Source organism: Fopius arisanus, unplaced genomic scaffold (assembly GCF_000806365.1).
Source record: "Fopius arisanus strain USDA-PBARC FA_bdor unplaced genomic scaffold, ASM80636v1 scaffold00037, whole genome shotgun sequence".
NCBI classification, from domain to species: Eukaryota; Metazoa; Arthropoda; class Insecta; order Hymenoptera; family Braconidae; genus Fopius; species Fopius arisanus.
This window is the reverse complement of record NW_011887776.1, coordinates 988,752-1,005,272: the sequence shown is the minus strand read 5'-3', so window position 1 is coordinate 1,005,272 and position 16,521 is coordinate 988,752. Positions and strand designations below refer to the sequence as shown.

Sequence of the window (16,521 nt, the reverse complement as noted above, 5' to 3'; positions counted from 1 at the left end):
AGTAATGCACCCCAAGAAAGGGAGGGCGCCACACGCAATGGGGGTGTCTGACCTGCCTCAACTGCCTCAATAGCAGTCCCACTGTCAGAGGGATCAGTCGACAGGTTTATTAGGTAAATAGATTCAATTATGGGACGAATATTCGAGTTTGCAAGATGAGAAAAATTTATTAAATGCCACCCGGTCTCCACACATTTTTCCGATCGAATTAAAAAAAAAACATAATTCCTGACTTGAAGATCCCTGAGAACAATTCAAGTAGAAATAAAATTTTTCGGATTGTAGATTTACAAAATTGGTAGCTACCTTATTTAGTATCCGAGCAATTGGATATTTTTTAAAATGAATTTCGAATTCTCTGGCAGTTTCATTCGTCAAAGCACACGAGCACTTAGATTTACTGGGATATATATTTAAATATACTATAACACAATATTACAAAACAACAAGCGCTTCAGTTGCACAGTCAATTGACTTGATTTTTCGTTACCAACAAATTACTGTATAGAACATAATAACATAATTATTTACTTAAATGTACAAATAGCTAATGCTGATGATGTGTTTAAAGATATAAAAATTGGCTAGTTCAATTTCATAAATACCAAGGTACAAAACTTTAGCTCTTTTGTGCGTTGCTGTCTCTTTGTTTACTTATTAAATTTCTATTTCTCTTTATGGTTGTAAATAATCTTGATTATGTACTGGCTGAGCAGATTGGGACTCTGGCTGGTCGTCTTGCCTTGAGTGGGGTAATTCAGCTTTGGTAGCTAGACTGAGAGCATGCATCCACCTGTCCATGTCCTGTTGGGAAGAGGCCTGGAGATAATAACATTTTCTGGAATGATGAATTTTGAATGTGCCTTTTCTATCCCTCGGATTTAATGGATCCTCATCAGGCAAATCATTTCCCTCAGTGAGTGTATATCCCGGCATTGGAGTTGCAGTGAGTGCCAAATTCTCAGCTTCAGATTTAAAAGTGTAGAGAACAAAATCAGAATGCAGTGAGAACCATCTGCGAGCCCAGGGTTTACTCGCCTGAGTCTTCAATAATAGATAACCGGAGAGTACGGACGGTGCATTAGCAGAGACTTGAAGAAGACTTGGGACAGGACCAGCTGGTGAAGACGGGGATTTAGTCAAGGGTTGAGTCAGTGCTGCATGACAAAGACGACAAACCCTCATATTCTTGTTATCCTCGAACAATAATTTTTGGTTTGAGCATTTACTGCATACGACAATTCCACATGCCCTACAATTGTGCTTCCTCTTCATAACTGAGAATATAGCTTCACAGACCATGCACCTAGTAACATCATCAGCCTTAACTAAGGCAGTCTTCGTACTGCCTGTTTTCAAACTGGCCTTTCTCTTTATTATCTCCTGCATTGTTTGGAAAAGTGCATCCAACCAAGCAGCTTTTTCCGCACCAGAGTGTGTGTACAATTCAATACTTTTATTTCCATACCTCAGATAAAAAGTATTGGCAGTTTCCAGATTATCACCCTCAACGACTTCAAGATTTTCAATGAAAAATTTGGCTCGCAATCGATACAATGGTCCTGGTATCAGTCTTATCGAACAGAGCAGTAGAATATCACTAAATAGAAATAAATATCTCTCCTGGTGATCACCACTTCTCGCTGATATTTTGACGATGCGACCCTCTTTGACGAGCTCACGAGTCGCGCTGACTAGGTCCGTGGCATCGTGAATACTTTCTTGGATTTCTAATAATTTTTTGAACTTATCGATTTTCTTCATGGCTTCATTCGTATGATTTGCTGCCGTTGAGACAAGCTCCAAGGCCTTCTTGGTATCCTCGTAATCCTCGCTGTCCTCGCTGAGATTTTTCAGATAATCTTTGAGGAGAAGTTCGTACCTGGGTAGTCTCTGGATGGGACTCAGCATGTGGTGAGACAGAGAGAGTTTTGCACACTCGTCGAGCTTCTGAATTTCATTGACTATCGCTGCAAATCGTGGCACTTTCTGTTGTAACGTACTAATCAAATTCATGGCATAATCGAAGTTCTTCACGTATTCTGTATACATTTTCAAGAAGGGTGCAAAATTTTTCATTATATCACCAATTCTCGAGTTCGTATCCCAATTTTTCATTCGTTCTTCGAGCTGGGGTAACAGGAAGTCATTGTGAAATTTGTAAATAGATTTTATGTTGGAAAACATGTGCTGGACAGTTTCAGGGGGAAACATTGGGTGGGCTCGATTCTCCTGATCGACCCGGAACTGGAATACTTGATCGATCAGGTGGAGAATGAGCACGTATTTGTTCTCAGTGTTGAGAAGTTCTTCAGCAACTTTTTGGGCCTTTTGTCGCTTAGAATCGTATTTATCTATTCGTGTAGAGGATTTCAATTCACTAGGTGCATCTTTTTCGTCGGGAATTGCTCGTAATTCTGATTGCGAAGATCGAGTATCCTCAGATTCCTCGTCACTCTCAGATTCACTATTTTCGAAGGATTCTAGATTATACTGATTGGTAGATTGTTTCGATGAACTTGTGTATCTATAAAACACAAATTCCCTCCAAATTAATATTATTCACTCAAATGTAATTAGTTTAAAATTCGTATACACCATTTTAATTACAATGGCATTCAGTTTGAGCTCAACATTGCAATTACTGTGATGTAACAACCCTGACAATTGTTTTTAATACATCCTAATTGAATTAAACTCTCGTAAGCTGTTTAAACCGTTTAAAAATAATAATCACCTGCTGCTTCTATACTCTAGCACACTATGTGACATCTGGACAATGGAAGTTGTCTCCTCGACTCTCTCGACCGTGGTGCATTCACCAGGTGTCGAGGCAGACATAACGAAAGGTTGAAATCTAGGAAAGCCCCCAAAACTTGCGATCCTGTGGAAGGAATGACTTGTATATTGCTGTTGTGCCTGATGCTCCTCAATGCACACAGCGGAATCAGAGTCCTGAGAATTGCCATCGTCACTAGCTGTCTGGGAATCCTGTGAACCCTGATTCTTATGGAATTCTCGGAGTATTGTCTCTTCATTTTCAGTTTCCTCTAGATCTGTATAAAATGTACTGGAGCCCGTGGTCTTGGCACCGAACATTTTCTGACCTTCTGATTTTGTAAAATTGTCCAAAGATTCCGGGAGCAAGCGAGCCATCCAGGACGAGATGTCCTTCAACTGACCTCGCTGCATCCTAAATAAATAGAAACATTAAAAAACTGGAAACAAAAAATCCACTCAACTAATTAACCAATTTTACACGTGCTATAAAACAAGAAGGCCATTTAAATGCAGACCATGAAAAAAATTAAATGATGTAATAGATGAATGCTCACTTGATTTCCGATTAATCAAACCATCATGACATCTCACTATCGACAAACAGGTTATTCTCGAAAAGTTGTCATTGCTTTCACGATTATCGTACAATTTCAAACAAACTGATAATAATTGACACACTAAAATATTTTTGAGTGGTTATGAATAGGTGGGGCTGACAATTTAAAATTCTTCAACCTCTTCCCCCAAAGGATTCAATCAGGGAGCAAAAGCTCAATGTCTATAACTACAGCAGTTACCTTTTCCGGCGTAATTCAACGTACGACCGTGTATTGGTGACGTTTGTTGGCACCTTATCGCTGGCATAATTACTTGACTCGCGTCTCTCCGAGCAACTACGATCAACTACTCGCCTCAAACCGCTACAAATTCACCGAATACTCTAACACTCCACGAATTATCACTACTACAATGATACTGTGTTGTAAATTTCAATGGAAAATCGTAACTGAACGTGCGACTCGACTGCATACCATAATCATCAAGTGAATTTATTAATTTTGTACGACAGCAGCGACACCTAATAATCGTAACGCTATAATTTGGTTCGTTGGTTCAAACAGAATTGTTGCTCGACAATTCACTTCACTTCACTCCCTGAATTTGAAGGATTTGATGATCTCAAACATGCTATGAAAATATTGAAGAGTGACGTGCAAAATGTAACATGCACACAAATGGCATTTGTGTGTGAGTTCAGCTGGCGGCAAGCGGAAATACACTGACTCAGTTGACTAAGCATGAGACCCTGACGCTCATATGCACACATGTGTATTATTTGAAAAAAGAAAATGAACCTGAGGGAATTTTATGGACTCAGAGGAGATACGACTAGAGGAGGCGTAATGGGTGAGGTGATTAAACAGAATTTATTCCTCTATTTATTACACTTAAAGTATTTTCCAACGATCGATAATCTTTTGAAAAAAAACAAGACATAAAGGTAGAACTCACCGGAATCCAAAACGAAATATCTTAAAGAATGAATAGAAAAAATAACGTTTTTTAAAAATAGAAAATGCAGAAATGAAACTTATCAGCACGTACAATTCTGGGAATATACGTGCTTTCCTAAGGTGATAGCAGTGCATAGAATAGAAATATTAGTTTTAAATGAGTTAAACGACTTTGAAATGATCATCAGTGTGTGTTGTGTAGATGTGGCCTTTGCCAATGAGAATATCTAGAATTGTATCGACCTGGGACGAAGACAGCGATGGAACTTGTTCCTTGAGTATTGACCTCTCGATTCCCCAGTCATCCTCATCGGCATCCTTGATGATTTCATAGATTTGGGTTTGGTCTGAGTCCAAGCCCTGGGGGATTGGTTCGTCGATATCGGCCACCCATTCGGCCTTTTCTCTCTTCAAATCGGCCAGTGAAGCGACAACTTCCAGAAGATGATTGAAACACTCGCCATAACTTGTTACTGGACGCATAGTGTAAATGAAAAAATATGGTTCTCCAGCTTCAGTTTTCTTAACTACTCCATGTAGGGCTGCATATTTGCCGACTTGTACTTCCATTGGTGGGTAAAAGTCGTGGTGCAACGGACCACGGGCTGTGGTTTTCGCTGCGAAATAAAATTGACAACTATTGATGTGATGGGATATTGAAAAACCAGGTCATTCTCCGCTGACAGCAATGGGAATTAAATAAAAATGGGTAATAGCTTGAATGTTCCCCTTACCTGTCTCATCCTCGAGTTCAACACTGATGGTGGTCGAGTCCTTACTGATGCTTTTGACAACAGCAACAATACGAAAGATTGCTGCTCGAGTAGTGCCAAATTTTTTCAGGGACTCTGGAGATTCACGCAATAAAGGGGCAATCATCATGGGACGAATTCCCCATCTAAGAGCGTCTACAGGCATGTCAAATGTTGCATCGTAACTTGCAGCTACTTCGCTCCATGTCTTTCCCGACATTATCTTACTTTCTTTTTCGTTTAATTAGTTCAAATTAGCCTGTTTATTACAGAAATAACGAGTTTATAACCACACTACCGGCTTTGTGATTCGATTCTGTTTGAAGCGGCAATCGAGAAAGCAATGGAAGAACAAATGCCGCACGCGTGTGATTTGGTTACAGCGTCTGGTGGCGCGTCAGCTTCGGTTAACGGCCAATCCTGAAATCCTGACATACCCGATAGAGGGATAACGGCAGAGATTATACCAGAAATTTCAACACTGAACATCTCTTGATAGATCAAGGATATTTAAAAAATTGAAATTTGTTCCGCGCGCGGATTTATTGAAAACATTTGAAATTTTTCCGCATTTGAATAGATAATATAAAAATCATGACGAGAAGACATTTTATTCGTAATTTTAATTAAAAAAAGCTGCTTTATCGACAGTGAAAAACCGCTGTAGAATTCAAAAGAAAATGGCTACGCACGTACAGCCAGGTGAGGCTCCTGGCTCACCTTGCAGGTTGTGAGTGGATTTAAAAAACGGTTACAACATCAATCGAGTGAACAGTGCCGATAAAAAAAGCGTAATGTGAATAATCCTAGGTCAGAGCATTCACTTCTCCAAGAATCAGTGAGAATGTTGCGAGGAATACGTTCGAAAAACAGTGGTACGTTCAATTTTCCCCCAACCCAACAATAAATAAACATTGATAAATAATCCGATAAAAGCCACTGGTTAAACGATTGCACACTCGTTCAATGAGTCGCAATAATTGCTCCCAATGGCACATTGGCTGATAAATTCCAGGAATTGACATGAAAATCAGTAAGATTTAAAAAAATAAATGGGCGTAACAGATATTCGATAGCACATCTGTTATCGTGGTTTCTTTTTTCCAACACATTTTGACTCCAATCAGAGGTTTATCACTCGAGATACGCAATTACCGGATGCGTCAGTAGTTGGATGTATACGTCATGTCTCCCTCACTCTTGCTGTTTGTTGCTTCTATCTTTCTTGAAGGGGCTCTTGTAATTTTTCAACGTGTGCGATATAATCGTGAGGCTCGGTACTGCTCAGTGTCAGGCGATTGACGCTCGTGTCAATGCTAAAACGCAACTTGCATTCATGCTGCATTTCCTGTCATACTAGTATACAAACTGTCAATTGGATTTTTTTTTTGTGCAGAGATGCCTATTCCGACGAGAGCTGCTCCCAAACCACCTGGACAGCTGGCACAGCGAACCATGGCGTGGAGCAATGGGTAATTGTTCCACATTTTCTAATCATTTTGTACAATTATTCTTTCATTGTTCGTGCGGATTTTTCAATAGACCTCTGCGTCCATTGTTCGAGTGGAATTATGAGGAGATAAGTGAAATCAACTTTGATATTCGCTTTTTTGACGTCTTGGGAACGAAACAAGTAAATTTAACGATTTTACTGGTGAAATTGTGGAATTTCGTTGAGTGGTGATGATATCGGTGGGGGAGGGAAAAGGATAAAAAGTCGATTTGTGATTGTGGAAGTTGAATATTCAACGGAATGATTGATTTTATTTCAGTGATCCATTTGGACCTCTCACGATGCCCCAACCTGTCCAAAAAAAAAAACCACCGCCTCGACCTCCGCCTCCTCGCTTCCGCAAAGATAATGCACAGAATGTCATCGACAAGTCGAGAAAACCTGTAAGTGCACAATGTCTCTCTCCTTTTATTTTTAGAATTCTTCGTATGCCTCTCGACTGTCTCTTTGTTTTGTACTAGTACGATATTTTTATCAAATATGTGCGTTTCAATTTCGTAAGCCTGAGAAAACATATAGATTTTCCTTCACTGTAGAGTAAATAGTAAATTTTTTCTCAATGGACAGAGTACATGACAGATGTCTCTGTATTAATTTTTTTTTCTTGTGGAGTTTGAATTTTTTTTAATGAAAAATATATTGACATTTCTCGAGGTAATCAGTCATGAATTGTTTCGCGTATTTTCAGGAAAAAATTGTTTAGGATTTAAATTGTTTTTAAAATCCCCAGGCGAGACCGACGGAGCTCTTGGGAAATTTATTTGGTCTAAAGATCGCATCGAGACAGCAGCAAATGAATCCTCTACTCCCTACTAATCACAGTCGTCCCCCAAGCACAGGAGTTCAGGCTCAAAATTTCTTAGAGGCAGGAGTCTCCCTAATCGATCTGAGTCCCCCAGGATCCCCCACGTTCACAACTCGCTCCAGCAGTGACGGTGTAAGTGTGGATAGTTTCGGAAGCGATGGAAATTCGAATCCCTCTGTGTTCACCAGCAGTGGCAATACCTCGCAGACCGAAAGTGCCTTCGAGGACGACTTCGACTTCTTCGGGAATTTAAACAAACCCAAGTCATCAAGCCTCGACCCCTGGAAAACGTCAACGAGTTTAGATCCCTTTTCCCCAATGTCAGGAGTGACGAATGGTGTGAAACAAGTGGGCGACGCCAATTTCTTCGCTTTCAATGGCGACGCGTCTGGAGGTCTTTTACCTCCCACGAGTCATGTCAGCACGATGCCTACCATCATCCGGGCCAGACCACCAAAACCACCAGCTCCCAAAGTTTTACCCACGAGTTTAGCTCCCACTGTTACGAATTTTGTGGCTAATGGAGGGAGTGGAGCCTCTGCCACCTTTGACCAGAATTTTTGGGGGAATAGTTTTGAAAAAAACGAGAGGACCAATCCCTCACCACCCATGCCATCAATTCCACCTCCAGCACCACCAGTTGAATATCTAGAGGAGGTAGCCGACACTATGGTATATATATTTTTTAATAAAAAACATTTTATCATATGAGAAGAAAGAAGTGAATGAATTGAAGCGATGTAATTGCTATGACAGCCCATTCAATGTCATGACTCAAGTTATTTTTGAATAAATTGTTTAGGATAAGCAGCAACCGCATGGAATTGCGTTGTACGATTTTCCCGTAACGCAACCTGACGATTTGCCATTAAAAGAGGGCGATGTTGTTATCTTGAAACGGCAGATTAATGATGAGTGGCTAGAAGGTCAAATTGGAAATAGGATTGGAATGTTTCCACTCAATTTTGTTGATATTATTGTTCCATTGCCTGAGGTCACGACGGCTTTTGTCACTGCATTGTACGCATTCCCCGGGGAAACGTGGGATGATCTTCCCTTCGAGGTGAATACATTTTCCATATTATTACGGATATCTCGTATAGATAAGAGGATTAAGATTGAAATTTGGCTTTTAAACATTTTTATTGTCGCTGATTAAATCATAAAATACTCGGTCTGATATTTTTTTTTTCTCTTCATTTTCAGGAAGGTGTGAAGATCAATGTTTTGTCGAAAATATCAGAGGAGTGGTTGTACGGCGAATACAAAGGTAAGAAAGGGCAGTTTCCAGCGAATTATGTGGATCGAGTTCCTCAAAATCTACCCAAGTATTCTCCCAACTCTTGAGTTAGTTCAAATCAGTACGAAATCGAGACATAATCCATTTGTAGACATTAATTCTGTGCTGAAGTGGCAAATCATGGAAATATTTTGATACTCGACGATTCCAAAACTTCTGCTAGATGGAAAAAGTTTGATGAATCACTGCTGGAATAATAATTTAATTATCAGGACGATATCTCGTCAAGTTTTGCTACTTCAGGGCACGTAGTGGCCCACTGAAAGTACTTGAAATCAAATAATTTAAGGAAACCATAAGATGTATATATTTTTGCTAAAACCTAGGATAGCGAATTTTATTCCCTCGAATTACTCTCTCAGTGTTCGATGCAATTCATCAGCGAAGAAGTAAAGAGAAATATATCTTCTTTTAAAAAAGAGCTATACCAGAAAGATCTTTACAAAAAATGCACTCTCTCTCTCTCTCTTATATTCAGATATTTTTCGGACACTCATCCACTAGTTAAATTAACTGGTTAATTTTTACCTCTTCGTTATTGAATTGATGTTCCCTCGAGGACTTATTGTGGTGATCACTGCCCAAAGAATATTCTTTACGAATTTCAAAGTGGTAATATTTATCGGGAATGCATTATCAGCCCTTCTGGTGAGCCAGAAAAATATCGAGGTGAGAAATAAATGAGTGCTGTGTGCTTTTTCCTTATTTTTTCTATGGCTGATTGAGTGAGGGTTCATTAGGATCAATTGTACATACGAAATGGTTGAATTTGCTGCGAGATAATTTTTTTATTGTCACGAGGCGCTCCGTTATGCTTGCAATTCCCTTTGCCCCCTGTTTAATTAATTGATGTATCAAGACACAAGTTTCTGTGACTTGTGTCGAGCGTATTAATCCATGTGTACTGATTTTTATTGCATTCGTTTATTGAGATGAGTGTTTCGTCACGTGGAAGTTACCGAAATTATTACCATTGGATATTCTGGTTCGATAAATTCAGGAAATTTATTGATAATTCTTAAAAAAATTGAGATACTCAGACGTTTTTTAATTTTCACTGATTTACAGGCCAGAGTAACGATGACGACACTATTAAATCTGTAAAATGATACGAATTCACATAATTTCATTCATAAAAATCGATAATTGTCACTAATTAAGGTTTTCATAGTCACTAATAATTCTGTAAATAACTCAGTACAGTAGAATCCCGTAATAGTGGCTCTCTTCAATGCCAACAAGATGTAAACAATCCACCATGTACGCGACTATAACGAGAATCCACTGTACAATGAAATTTCATACCTGAATGCGCGTAAAAAAAAAGGTGCTACGATTTTTTTAAATTTACCCCTCTGCTGGATGTAACGAGGCTTTTGCGATTGAATCAGCAAAATTCTCTAGTTAATTATATTTTCGTTATTCAGTATTACTTTCTTGGAATATCAGGATAGATGTAATTATTATTGGGACCAAATTTACAATTATCTCTACAAAAAAATCTCGAATCCCTCGTGCACCAGTTTATATTTATATCAGAAAAATGGAAAATTGATAATAATTTACATCTTATGATATTATACTGATGTAGAATGTGATATTTTATCTCGTTTAATAATAATTAATCGATGACCTATGTCACTGTTTTCTCATTAATACTAACGCTGAAATTATTTATTGAAAAATGCAGTAATTATTATCACGGGGAGAGGCAGTCTCAGAAGTGGGGGTCATCTCTCTCCTGGAAACTCAAATTATGAATTTCCAGGGACACATTGTTGCTGACCCGAGGCTCTGTTATAGTAATTACCTGAATCACTAGAATATTCGATCTCATTGGCAATAAATTTCGGGTGAATTTACAACAGGACCTACAGCGCTCTATATTTCTGTCGTAGATAATTTTTTTAGTCTTTCTCAGAGCGTTCAAGACTCGGTCCCGGAATTTCTTTCCTGTCAAATAATACAGGAAGAAATTTATTACGAAGTTCCAGTGGTAGATGTTGAAGAAGAAACCTCTGCACCATTTTAATAGTAATTTCTCTTGGAGCCTGAAATAAAATTCAAATGTGGAATATTTATCGGATTATTTTTCCAATTATTTTTCCATACCAGCTAATGTATTGCTCATTCTCAGCGATATTCTTTGATGGATATTTTATAAGAATAACATCCCAGTACAGCTCCAAAGTTTCTACACAACCGAATGGAAAAAGTAGAATCAGGTAGACGATAGAAACAGCGAAGAGAGTTTTGCTGGTTCGACTGGCTAAATTCATAGGATTCCGAGTGGTCCCTATTGGTCATGAGTAATTTAAAAATTCAACAAAGGAAATTATTTGAAACCATGAGATGTGAATTAATTTATAAAAAGATTTACATTGAAATAATTTCATTTCCCCATTTCTCCAGTACTTACGAGTCAGTTGAATTCGTATTAAATCCGACTTTCTCATATGAATAATGAGCAGGACATTTCCCACGAAAATAAACAATGACGGTAGCCATGTGGAAAATGCGATGTACACGTACATAGAACTGCCCCAGGGCGTTGCCACTTGTTGACATGGAATGAACTCAAAAATACTGTCTGATTCATATCCTGTTGAAATAAATTCAACTGATATTTTCATACCTGAAACTCCGCCAGACATATCAAAGGATTATACCTCACCTCCCGAGAACAATTTAGTAAGAGAAACGGTAAAACTGATGCAGATCACAGTGATAATGGTAATGATAACAGATCGATCGTGATATTTATTCCTGCTCCTGAGTGGAAAAATAACAGCACCCACCCTGGCCCAAGTTAACGACACAACGAGCCACGTCGACGTTATCTGAAAGAACTCCATCGCCACCGAGTACATGCCACACAAGAATCTACTATTCTGCAATTAGATACAAATAATGAAGATAAATCCACGTAATTCCATTTCTCTTCACCTGCCGATCTAATTACCATGAATAGAGTATTGACCTCGGTCCACCGGGATCTCGCGATACCCACTGCATAATTAAAAATTAATGCCCCATTATCTGATATTGCGAGTGCACGAAGGTAGAGAGACAGTCCGGAATCGCACAGGACGAGAGCAGTCAGCATCCCGAAGGAGACAACATTGAGGGTAACTCCTAGGACTATTATCAATGGTGTTACGTACGTCAGGAGTGAACGTACCACGTGCACCAGGGGCTGCAAATTCATCCAGTAGATTCGGACTTGGCAGGGCCAGACTGTCTCCAAATCGGGACGAGTGAAGTCGTGAAGAAAATCCAGGACTTCCAGTGGAATCGGACAAGTGGTTCCATTTCTAAGGATTTGTTGCAGTGTAAATTAACAGCCTTATGTAAAAATTCTTGGTAGGAGTAGTAATATTTCCATTCAATCGTCCCAAAAAAAAATTACATACCTGGATAAGTCGTTATCTATCGCACCAGCCTTAGCTGCCATACGTAGTAATTAAAACCTAATTTATTCACGTGTAATGTGATGGATAGTATAAATCTAGCAACTCATTGCACCTCTGTGAGACCTTCTTTTCTTACTTCGCATTATTCCGATATTGGTGCAAACACGGAAATATATTCACGATACAATTCGGAGGAATTTCTCGAGAATACTGAATGATACTACCAAACACTCGAGATGTATCTCACCTATTACATGACTGAAAAACGAATGGCTCTTTTGCTAAGACGCTGATCGAAGACACCTGTGGTCAATTACCATAACACAGAATTCTTCTTAGTAAATATCATTTCTTCGCGGATAATACAGATGATGAGTGACAAATCCACGATCTTTGAAGACATATGTACACTCGGAATATTCATGCTGAAATTATAAAATAGGAAAGCCTCTCGAGGGCGAGCGTCAATGGATTTGGATGAGTTCATCCCTGACGATTTCTTTTTCCAGGGGATTACATAAAAGGGAAAATCAAGAGTGCTCAACGAAAACGAGAGTTTACATTTCCATTCATCGATATAAATACATCGTTGAGTCATCGGTGTGTGTGAAAATTTGAAATAAGGAGAATTGACGTTTGGAGCTGATGGAATAAAGAAATGAAGAAAATTCATTTGAGTTATCTTTATTCGTTCGATATCACGTTAATCTGCTGCGTTACGCTCTCAATGGTAAGCAGAACGATGAATTATTTTCAGTTACACCCCTATCCTTTCTGATATGACGTATCGATAATTCTACGATGTAAGCGTTCGATTACAACTGATGCAATGAGTTATTTACAATTATCTCCTTTAGGAACTGATGACTATACATTAGGTTCTCAAATGATTAATGAGCAAAGGCACACGTCGACACCACGTTTATCATTTTATCAGTTTTTTCTTTCACGGATTTTACTCGATGACGAACGACTAATATTCGCTCGAATGATATTTCTCACTCAGGGATTAAATAATAAATCACCTGCTGACGTGTTCTCCACATAATTCACCAACAACGTACAATTAACAAAAAAAAATCACGGGCATTTTCCCGCTGTATACTTTTTCATACTTATATTATTCATACAATGAAAAATATTGCTTAAACAAATTCGAGATCATTTTCTCGTTAGTCCGTCGATCTAGCGACGACTTTTTTCTGGCGAAGGCAACAAAGGTAAAGCGATGCAACAAATAATCGTCAAAAAATTTCAAAAATCTCTACTATTCAACGCTGCAGTTGATAAAACGATGTCTGTATCATGTTTAAAAAGGCCCTTGATTTCAAATAAATTATAACGCTAGTCTTAACTCTCATCACAGCCCTCTAAGGACAGAAATCACTTTTGAAATCTTTACCGGTGGATTTTCTCCTCAAGATTTCGTGCTCATGTTAACTGAGATGAAAGACTGCGTGCAACGTGTGATTTCAACGATGTGAACGAATTCAATGATGTGAAAACGTGAAATATTAATATATAAATGACACGATCAACGCTGGAAGAGGCAAATAAGACGATTGTGGTCCTCTTGCCATGAACAATTTGGTAATATGTTCTCAATTGTCAATTTATCTAAAAAAATATCGATTCAAGTTGAAAATTTCACCGAACTTATTCTGTTGGTTAAATTTTCGTAAAAATACAGTAGATTCCCTCCTGAAATCAATATTCTCTACAAAATTCGGACATTAACCTTTTCCCAACACTTCGCTCTGAATTAATCTCCCACGGCCTGAAGAGTCCAGTCGTCTCCTCTAAAATTTATTCTCAAGAATAGAATACATATAACATAACATCGGAAATAGGGGCAAAAGAATATTACATTTTATTTTGAAATGAAAATTCATTCGTCTCATTGAATAGCCAATAAAATGGAATAATTCCTGTCCGCAAATTCCCTTATCACTAATCAATTTCCGATTTATTATTTTGTTCCGGGTAGTTCTAAAAATATCTGAAATTTGCATTTTCCCACTTTTTCTGAATATAATTATGTGCATTCTCTTTCAACGATAGAAATAATGAAAGTGATAATGTGTAATAAACTGTTGTCTCCCGATGCATTACGCTTTAGTATAAAAGTTTACCCACTATTTTCAACAAAACACAGAGGCAGTAATCTACTGCATTGTTTCATGTGAATTAATATCGATCTATAACCGATGTATCTACAACGCACCCTGACATGTAGTTTCGTGATTCGTGTCTACAAAAATATTCTCTCATTGCAGACATGCTGCTGCTTCGAGCTCAGGTGAATCCCAGGGATCTTTGAATTTGTTCGAATTATTATGGTATGAGGCCTAGTCAGGCCGGTATATGGGAATTTTTGGGATAAATTCAATGAGAAGTACCTGAAAAACAAGAATCAACGTTAAGAAAATATTTACTTTACTCATGAGGGGTGAGCTGGAAAATTAATTGGCAATTGCTTGAGAACGAGAAAGTCTCGATTGTCACTTTTCGAAAACTTCAACCTCCAGCCACTCAAATATTGCCAGAAACGTTGATTAAACTTCCTTAGAGTTTCACTCGCTTGGCGTTGAATTTTTAATCTCCTCCTCCAACCGAAAAACCCCTGAATTTCCCCCTCAAGAGAGAGTGGGTGGCAGTAAAGGTCAAATCGTCACTCGTACCCCACGCAGTTCTCAATTGAAAAATTTTTATCTCTTTATCCAGTTCCATCAAATAGTAGGTGCAAGGCTTCACTTACGTATTCCATCATCGATGAACTATCACACCTCTGCTTCGTCAATCTCCAGTGTAATCCCAGTTTATGGTAAAGTCGACTATTTTCCCACTCAAGAAGTTTATTCAACGAATGCTGCGTCTGTAAATTCATCGCAACAGAATTATTCAGATATCATTACTGCTTCAACTCTTTTTTTTTCATGCAAAACTCAGGGATATGCTTGAAAGATATTTTTAATTCAGCCTTGAATTCAGTGGCAAAGTGTAAAAGACGAAAAAAAATACTGAGATATTTCTCGAAAAATTACACATTGCACAGTAGAGTAATACTCGTTTTATTTTTTTTTCCTGAGCTAGAGAAATGGACGAGACACATACCCTTTTGCTTAAACAAACAACCGGCCACAATGAACACCCCAGTGTGCAGCAGCAGCAGACACATCCGCAGAACAGCCACTTAACATTAACCGGCAATGTTTTTTTGAGTACACTATTAACCCGCATGACTGTGGCTTTAAATTCTTCAGGCGCAACTCTGGAAACAAGACCATTTGGAAATTCAGCCTCGAACCGGTTGCTCAGTCCAAACCTGTGAACAAAGAAGAGACATATAAAATATGTTCGGAAAATATTTTTTATGCTAGATGAGGCTAACGACGGTCCAATGGGAGCCCATAAATGAGAGATAAAAATAATCTCACGTCAGACCGAAAAATTGGCCCAGGAAAATGAATAAATTCGGAATATTGCATTATTCCTCGAGCCTCGATGATGTGGTGGAGTATTGGAAGGGTCAGGGACCTTGAAATCATACGAAGCAGCAGCGTGGGGAGACAAGAGGACAAAGAAAACAACAAAGAAGGAATTAAAACCTACACTGTCATATTTCCAGCCCCTCGAACGACGATTGGATCTGGCACAATGGTAACATAATGATCTTCCGAATTTTGTTCATTCTCCTCTTCCTCTTCATAAATAGCATCAAAATCTGCCATCTCAACTTAAGTCCCACGATTTTCCACTGTTCTCATGAATTCAATTACACACATGAAATAACAATTTGAACTAGAAATATCCTTCACCGAGGATACTTCAATTTGTCCTGACAATCCACGTAAAAATTCTTCTAGAAGTATTCACTCTTTTTTGATGACTCCTGGAGATGCCCGAGGATCCATCCTGATTCATTGGTCGTCACAACACTATATGAGACTAAAGCAGAGAACACTGCGAATAAATCTGGATAATCCGATGAATAACACGAAAATATAGTCAACAATGTTGCCACCAGTCCAGACCCAATTACTCCACCATTTATTCCTTTTCTTCACAAATAAAAAAGTCGTCTAAAAATTTTTAATTAATATATTAGCAAGTGGAGCAAGTGGACGAAACTTATTATGGGACGTGAAGAATTTGGGATTAATTGAAGCCTAAGTCATTTCAAATGGTTTCCTTCAGTAAAAAAGCATGGACTGGAAAGTGTCATGGCGGAGAGCAGAGAGGATTGAAAATAAATAAATAAATAAAGTAGAGATTCAGTTCTGGGGGTTTGAGCGCCCCCACCGGCATCGTAGTATTACAGCCCATGAGAGGGAGGGCGCCACACGCACTGCTGGGGTGTACATCAAGTTGAAGGGGTGAATTTTATTTTCTGCGGTATGAATGCTTTTTTTTTTATTTGTTTAACTGAAATTTAGCCGACTG

The 16,521-nt window shown here is 38.5% G+C and overlaps 5 protein-coding genes across 7 annotated transcripts; 1 reads left to right on the top strand and 4 right to left on the bottom strand.

Annotated features, from left to right (window-relative positions):
• Positions 1 to 147: 147 nt before the first annotated feature.
• Positions 148 to 4,115, bottom strand: LOC105266329 (epithelial cell transforming 2 pebble). 2 transcript variants are annotated; one of them, XM_011304386.1, is made up of 3 exons: positions 3,336 to 4,115; positions 2,738 to 3,193; positions 148 to 2,527 (listed from the first exon to the last, which is right to left on the bottom strand). In XM_011304386.1, the coding sequence occupies exons 2-3, from the start codon at positions 3,190 to 3,192 to the stop codon at positions 676 to 678; spliced, it is 2,307 nt and encodes a 768-aa protein (XP_011302688.1). In that variant the 5' UTR covers position 3,193; positions 3,336 to 4,115; the 3' UTR covers positions 148 to 675. The 2 variants fall into 2 exon arrangements, with proteins under 2 accessions (XP_011302688.1, XP_011302687.1); XM_011304385.1 differs by having other exon boundaries at positions 3,579 to 4,115.
• Positions 4,116 to 4,189: 74 nt separating this feature from the next.
• On the bottom strand, positions 4,190 to 5,569 carry LOC105266328 (replication protein A 32 kDa subunit-like). Its single transcript, XM_011304384.1, has 2 exons — positions 5,030 to 5,569; positions 4,190 to 4,912 (listed from the first exon to the last, which is right to left on the bottom strand). Exons 1-2 carry the CDS (start codon positions 5,265 to 5,267, stop codon positions 4,458 to 4,460), a joined length of 693 nt encoding a protein of 230 aa, XP_011302686.1. The 5' UTR covers positions 5,268 to 5,569; the 3' UTR covers positions 4,190 to 4,457.
• Positions 5,570 to 5,647: 78 nt separating this feature from the next.
• On the top strand, positions 5,648 to 10,303 carry l(3)05822 (lethal (3) 05822). The gene is made up of 6 exons (XM_011304380.1): positions 5,648 to 5,922; positions 6,444 to 6,519; positions 6,820 to 6,943; positions 7,291 to 8,037; positions 8,168 to 8,428; positions 8,572 to 10,303. The coding sequence occupies exons 1-6, from the start codon at positions 5,892 to 5,894 to the stop codon at positions 8,710 to 8,712; spliced, it is 1,380 nt and encodes a 459-aa protein (XP_011302682.1). The 5' UTR covers positions 5,648 to 5,891; the 3' UTR covers positions 8,713 to 10,303.
• On the bottom strand, positions 9,574 to 12,667 carry LOC105266327 (uncharacterized). 2 transcript variants are annotated; one of them, XM_011304382.1, is made up of 6 exons: positions 12,079 to 12,667; positions 11,628 to 11,979; positions 11,340 to 11,556; positions 11,085 to 11,267; positions 10,778 to 10,961; positions 9,574 to 10,716 (listed from the first exon to the last, which is right to left on the bottom strand). In XM_011304382.1, exons 1-6 carry the CDS (start codon positions 12,117 to 12,119, stop codon positions 10,383 to 10,385), a joined length of 1,311 nt encoding a protein of 436 aa, XP_011302684.1. In that variant the 5' UTR covers positions 12,120 to 12,667; the 3' UTR covers positions 9,574 to 10,382. The 2 variants fall into 2 exon arrangements, with proteins under 2 accessions (XP_011302684.1, XP_011302685.1); XM_011304383.1 differs by having other exon boundaries at positions 11,646 to 11,979.
• A 79-nt stretch (positions 12,668 to 12,746) lies between these two features.
• LOC105266325 (cysteine-rich hydrophobic domain-containing protein 2) lies at positions 12,747 to 16,301 on the bottom strand. Its single transcript, XM_011304379.1, has 4 exons — positions 15,691 to 16,301; positions 15,193 to 15,403; positions 14,837 to 14,953; positions 12,747 to 14,477 (listed from the first exon to the last, which is right to left on the bottom strand). Exons 1-4 carry the CDS (start codon positions 15,807 to 15,809, stop codon positions 14,427 to 14,429), a joined length of 498 nt encoding a protein of 165 aa, XP_011302681.1. The 5' UTR covers positions 15,810 to 16,301; the 3' UTR covers positions 12,747 to 14,426.
• Between the last annotated feature and the right edge of the window lie 220 nt (positions 16,302 to 16,521).